At 41.8% G+C, this 6,661-nt stretch overlaps 1 protein-coding gene across 1 annotated transcript; it reads left to right on the top strand.

The window, feature by feature from the left end:
• The first annotated feature begins 469 nt into the window (after positions 1-469).
• LOC148898963 (ATP synthase F(1) complex subunit alpha, mitochondrial-like) lies at positions 470-6,209 on the top strand. Its single transcript, XM_088993997.1, has 11 exons — positions 470-624; positions 1,098-1,173; positions 1,760-1,929; positions 2,184-2,357; positions 2,441-2,607; positions 3,567-3,867; positions 3,934-4,158; positions 4,233-4,340; positions 5,338-5,482; positions 5,565-5,715; positions 5,792-6,209. Exons 1-11 carry the CDS (start codon positions 565-567, stop codon positions 5,868-5,870), a joined length of 1,656 nt encoding a protein of 551 aa, XP_088850123.1. The 5' UTR covers positions 470-564; the 3' UTR covers positions 5,871-6,209.
• Positions 6,210-6,661: the final 452 nt, after the last annotated feature.

Raw genomic sequence — 6,661 nt, 5'->3', positions numbered from 1 at the left:
AAGAGGATGCACAAAACCGGGTTAGATGGAGGACACTGATTCGCTGTGGCGACCCATGAAGGGAAAAGCCGAAAGGAAAATAAATGATTTCCTACTTATGGATATACGCTACATGAATTAAAATGTTCTATCATAACATAACGAGCGCAAAAATTACAAACAATATCCACTATCATGATGTCAATCTTTTGGACGTTTTTAGAACATTCATACATATTCTTGAGTTCCCCTATTGAATAAATATTGTACAAAGTTGTGATGTACCTAAACAGTGAACACGTGTTCTTCTTACAAATTCTTATTCAAAAAAACATGGACAATGGTACACAAAAATACCCACCACTTTGTCACACACGGTGGGGCTCTCACAAAGCATGTCTGACCTTGCTGACGTTGCTTGCAGTACGTTAGCTTCAGCGAGAAGTGGCGGTATTGAGTGCAGTTGGTCAGATGGAGGTGGAATTTGCAGATAAATAGAAGAAGAGTTCATTCAGCCATTACATTCTCCCTCAGCCAGGTCGAAGCCGTCAGTGGTGGAGGACAAGTCATTACCAAGCGAGTAAAATGTTATCCGTGCGAGTTGCAGCAGCGTTGGCCAGGACCCTGCCAAGAAGGGCCGGATTGGTAGGCGCTTCATAAAAAAATCCTTATCGCTTTCATGTTTTCACGGGTGCTTCATTTGTATTCAATGCGTAAACTTCGTCCGTGAGAAGGGTAACGCGGAATATAATGTCAACCGAGCAGGCCCGCTAACTTGACTTGCACTGCAAAATGCCATCTAAAATATACCCTCAGTGCACTTTAATGTTACTTTCTATCTGTTATGCAGTATGTTGCAATTGTGTTGATTGGGTTGATGTTGCCCTTGTGACATCGCCTGTGCGCCGTGCTAATAATAGCACGCGAGCTAACCTAAATGCTAGTTAGCAACTCATTTAACCACGCTTTGAAGGTCAGCTAGCTTGACAGCAGCCGACGGGACTGCAACCACGGTGCACCTTTCTCATTTAGCATGCATTATTTGTAATGCATAGTTGCAACGTTATGAGAATAGTAATTATTTACAATATAATGACTATCGATCATTTTAATCGTAGGTGTCCAAGGCTCTGCCAGCCGCCTGCGTTGGGGTCAATCATCTCCACACCCACAGACCATGGCTACAGAAGACTGGTAGGAAATATAACGGACTACAAAATTAGGATAAAATATTAATTTTTATTTTTTTGCCCTCGTGGAAACTTGTTTCTCACCTTAAATTGCTCCTGTTAGCCTAGTGGGCGTTCAAATAAATCAATGCAGTTTTGTTTGCTGTCACCGGTTTCAAAAAATAAAACAACATTTGAACGCAAATGCTCAAAAAGGTTCCCTTTTAGTCCAACCCCTCTCCCGTGGTGGGATTTTTGGTACTCTATTACCAAAATAGGCTTTTAAACAGTTTTCCCCAACAACATCAACATTTTTATAAGATTTTTTTTCATTGTTTCTGTGGAAATAACTTAGTAATGCACATTAACAATAATTCTGACAGCAATATTTTAATTGTCTAAAATGTATATCATGATTAGGATTTATATAGAATTGTTTTTAATCACCAAGTTATAACTTAGGCCTTGTTGAAGATTTTACTCCATGTATATACAGCCTTTGAATGTGGTGATGGATGTTTTTCAAGTCCTCTACAAGTAAAGTTGAAGTAGCACCACCAATGCTATGTTACAATTACCATGATGATGATTGTGGCTGTTTTTTCAAAAAGGAACCGCTGAGGTGTCTTCAATCCTGGAGGAGAAGATCATGGGGGCAGACACCTCGGCTGACCTGGAGGAGACCGGCCGCGTACTGTCCATCGGCGACGGTATCGCCAGGGTGTATGGTCTGAGGAATGTTCAGGCGGAAGAGATGGTGGAGTTCTCATCTGGACTCAAAGTACGCATGGAAAGATGCTCAAGCAGTGGTTATTGAGTAAAGGCACATTTTACATGTGAAAAATGCCAAGGCCATTGATGATGGAGTGGGGCTTGACAATTTAAGATTGTTTTCCCAAGTAAATAACACATATGAGCAATAAACACAATGGCATCCTCCATAATACATTAGGCAATGAAAATTAAAATCTTAAAACTGTCAGCGCTCTACATTGGAGAGATTTTCATTCATCCAGTCTGCTTCTCACCCACCAGGGAATGTCTCTGAACTTGGAGCCCGACAATGTTGGCGTGGTGGTGTTTGGTAACGACAAGCTGATCAAGGAAGGTGACATCGTGAAGAGGACTGGCGCCATTGTGGATGTTCCCGTCGGTGAGGAGCTGCTCGGCCGTGTGGTGGACGCCCTGGGAAACGCCATTGATGGAAAGGTCAATAAAGCCACAAAAATAGTCTTTTCGTTATAATAAATTGAAATAGATGGTTTTCAGTGGGCCTTTTGCTTTTCCCACAGGGCCCTCTCGGTTCCAAGACACGTAGACGTGTTGGTCTCAAGGCTCCAGGTATCATCCCTCGTATTTCTGTGAGGGAGCCAATGCAGACTGGTATCAAGGCTGTGGACAGCCTTGTGCCCATTGGCAGAGGCCAGCGTGAGCTCATCATTGGTGACAGGCAGACAGGGTAAGAAGTCTTGAAATGCAATTAATCGAATGCATTATAATCTTTAATGGATGCTTTTGTGTTTGACAACAGTCATGTAAAATAAAGAGTTAAAATGGTCCCTTATGAGTGCCGTGAATTTAAAAAAAAATGGAACTACATTTAAGTCATTCACTGCCATTCCCGAATTTATTTGGGAATAGAAAAGGTGGTAATAATAATAATACATTTCATTTCTAAGCGCCTTTCAAAACTCTCAAGGTCACTTTACAGTCACATGATCCGTTTTTCTGTGGGTGAGCAGCGACAGCCACACGCGCTAGCCTTCTCAACCCCGAAGTAACTCAAATAGATAGGAAGCTAACTAATAGATAGTCGCTAATAGATGGCTACCTAATGATGAAAATAAAATGTGTGTTAGAGCGCTTTATAAATCAATATATATTGTATTTTGTACAGCCACACCTATTTCAAGCTCAGATAACTCCAGATAATAATAATAATCATAATAATAATACATTACATTTTAAGCGCCTTTCAAAGCTCTCAAGGACACTTTACAGTCACAGACAAGCATAGGTACTGTAATAAATAAAATGCAATCACAACTAGAATGCAATAGATAAAATACAATTATAAATATAAACAACAGAGAGAACTACACAGAAAATGCATATAACTTAGCAATTAACCCTTTTTTATGATTAAAGGAGATAGTTTGTTTCTTACGCTGTATTGAATTTTTATGTAGTCCTAAAACTCATTATTCTGTGGGTCCTGCAATTTAATTGAAAATGCCAAAAACCCTGGCACATTTTTGCACATCATCTGGCAGTGAATGAGTTTAGCAATGAATCCATGTCTTTATCTTTGGAAAGTCTATTATTTGGCTGAACTGTTGGTATCTATTCAATTGATGAAATATTCTTTAATTCTATGTTATAAGGGAACAAAATATGATCAATACCTCCCCTCCACAGCAAAACCGCCATTGCCATTGACACCATCATCAACCAGAAGCGTTTCAACGAGGGAACTGACGAGAAGAAGAAGCTGTACTGCATCTACGTGGCCATCGGCCAGAAAAGGTCCACCGTGGCCCAGCTGGTGAAGAGGCTGACTGATGCGGACGCCATGAAGTACACCATCGTGGTGTCGGCCACCGCCTCTGATGCCGCCCCCCTGCAGTACCTGGCCCCGTATTCGGGCTGCTCCATGGGCGAGTACTTCCGTGACAACGGCAAGCACGCCCTGATCATCTATGACGATCTGTCCAAGCAGGTGAGCGCATGACGAGCAAATAGTTCTTCGGAACCACGGTTTCATGACATTTTGGGTATTTCTTAGGCCGTAGCCTACCGTCAAATGTCCCTGCTGCTGCGTCGTCCCCCTGGTCGCGAGGCTTACCCCGGTGACGTCTTCTACCTGCACTCGCGACTGCTGGAGAGAGCCGCCAAGATGAACGACAACTTTGGAGGCGGCTCCCTCACCGCTCTGCCAGTCATCGAGACCCAGGCTGGCGACGTGTCTGCCTACATCCCCACCAATGTCATTTCCATCACTGATGGACAGGTATTTTTTGGGTGACGTTGCACCATTTTTTTTCTTGGGCCCTTGTGTCAATGTTTGTCGTGATTTTGGCGTAGATCTTCTTGGAGACGGAGCTGTTCTACAAGGGTATCCGGCCTGCTATTAACGTGGGTCTGTCTGTGTCCCGTGTGGGTTCTGCTGCCCAGACCAGAGCCATGAAGCAGGTTACTGAACACTTTCGTCATATCATGAAAAAAAAGAAAATAATAGCTCTTATTTCGTAATAAGGTGGATCGTTTTATCAATACTAGCTTTAAAAATCAGATTTTTTTTCTAATTGAGGATTTTTAAGATCTTGATTCCAGGATTTTTAAAATTTAGATTTTATTGACCGTATTTTCTGATGTGTAAGGTGCACCCCCAACGAATGGTGTATTTTTAAACATTTTCCACATGTAAGGCACATCAGACTATAAGGTGCACCTTCAATGAATGAGAAAAAGTTATCCAAATATAATACATAAATATCTAAAAGTTCCAAATATAAGGCACACCACATTATAAGGCACTACAGTAAAGGCTGATGTTACACACTACTTCTATGTGGGGGAAATCGCGTCGGTGGCTGCTAATAGTATTTGAAAGACCTGTTGTGGCTCAATATGACTTCACATATAAGGCGCACCTGCATCTAAGGCGCAGGGTCATCTTTTGAAGAAAATGAAGGTTTTTGGTTGCGCCTTATACACCGGAAAATATAGTACTGTATTTTCCGGTGTATAAGATACGCACCACCAATGAATGGTGTATTTTCAAACTTTTTCCCATGTAAAGCGCACCGGACTATCAGGCACACCTTCAGTGACTGAAAAAAAAATCCAAATCTAATTTATAAACGCCTAAAAGTTTTTGAAATATAAGGTACACCACACTTATAAGGCGCTGCAGTAGAGGCTATGGCTATGTGCTACTATGTGGGGAAATGAGGTTGGTGACTGTTAACAGTAGTTGAGAGACCTATTGTGGCTCAATATTACTTCACGTATAAGGTGCACCTGCGTATAAGGCGCAGGGTCGTCTTGAAGAAAATCAAGGCTTTTGGATGCGCCTTATATACCGAAAAATCCGATAATTTATTTTTTTGATCGTACTCTGGCTTTTTTATGCTTATTTAATGCAAGAAAAAAATCTATAAACATCTTGATCCCCTGAACATTTCAGGTTGCTGGTACCATGAAGCTGGAACTGGCTCAATACCGCGAGGTGGCCGCTTTCGCCCAGTTTGGCTCCGATCTGGATGCCGCCACCCAGCAGCTTCTCAACAGGGGCGTCAGGCTGACGGAACTGCTCAAGCAGGGACAGTACTGTGAGTGTTGAGCTGAATAAGTCTCTCTATCTGCTTTTGGAGTTAAATCTGGGACCCACTTGTGGCTTTCCTTCCTCCTTAGCTCCCATGGCCATCGAGGAGCAGGTGACGGTTATCTATGCGGGCGTCAGGGGACACCTGGACAAAATGGAGCCCAGTAAGATCACAAGGTTCGAGAAGGCTTTCCTGCAGCACATTCTCAGCCAGCATCAAGACCTGCTCGCTGCAATCAAGTAAGATCGCTCTTGTCCCGATTGAGTTTTTTAACATCCCATTGAAAACATTCGAACTTCAATGTTTACCTTCCAGAGCTGACGGCAAGATTTCCGAGGCATCCGACGCCAAACTCAAGCAGATTGTTCTAAATTTCCTGTCCAGTTTTGAGTAAGCAGATTCAGCACTTGATCTTCAGTGTCCCCCCCCCCCCCCCCTCCCCCTTACCATTATGTATGTGAACACGCTGAACGCCAAAACCTCCATGTACAGATTTGTCCCAAGAAATATCTACACAAGCCTGCCGAGCTGTTAAATGTATTCTGATTGGATCAGACAAAATCTTGAATACACACGTGGATCATTTCAGAACATTAGTTAAGAGTCCTGCTGTTCACTGTAGTAATTGAGGGGGAACAAATGTCGGGTCGTGTGTTTGGCTCTTTCTGCACCTAAGTATGTCAGGTTGGAGTCAAATGTTTGTTCATATGATGAGAATAAATTGTGTAACAAATGTCAGTGGTTTTGTATTATCTGTTGAACACATGGCTGTATGAGACACATTGAGAGCCTGAAAGCACTGAGACAAATGTATTTCACATTCAAGTTGAAATATATATATATATATATATATAAAATTTGTTCTCATTTTCAAGAAATTGTGTTGAATGATTCAACATAATTTCTTGGTGACCGAAATGAGAACAAATTATTTTAAATGCATAAAATTACCTCAGTATGGCATAACATCCAGCAGGTGGCAGCACACGTACAACGCTTTCAGGCCATGACTAAGTTCATTAGTCAGGATTTAAAATTTACAAGATATAATTTAAAAGGTAAATCATAAGTGATTCATACACAATGACCACAAAATTGTATAAAATTACCTCATTTTGGCATGATAACGTCCAGCCGGTGGCAGCACATGCTTTCAAGCAATTAATACGTTCATTAGTCATGATT

The sequence above is a fragment of the Hippocampus bargibanti genome, linkage group LG04 (assembly GCF_051943395.1).
Source record: "Hippocampus bargibanti isolate YZ-2025 linkage group LG04, ASM5194339v1, whole genome shotgun sequence".
Lineage (NCBI taxonomy): Eukaryota > Metazoa > Chordata > Actinopteri > Syngnathiformes > Syngnathidae > Hippocampus > Hippocampus bargibanti.
Note: the sequence above shows the minus strand (reverse complement) of the source record. Positions and strands in the feature narration are given on the sequence as shown.

What these genes read in the sequence shown, in the direction of transcription:
- LOC148898963 (XM_088993997.1), top strand. Translation starts at nt 565, where the DNA reads ATGTTATCCGTGCGAGTTGCAGCAGCGTTGGCCAGGACCCTGCCAAGA. An exon ending in AGACCAGAGCCATGAAGCAG is followed by an intron (nt 4,341 to 5,337) that starts GTTACTGAACAC and finishes TGAACATTTCAG; the next exon opens with GTTGCTGGTACCATGAAGCT. An exon ending in GCTCAAGCAGGGACAGTACT is followed by an intron (nt 5,483 to 5,564) that starts GTGAGTGTTGAG and finishes CTTCCTCCTTAG; the next exon opens with CTCCCATGGCCATCGAGGAG.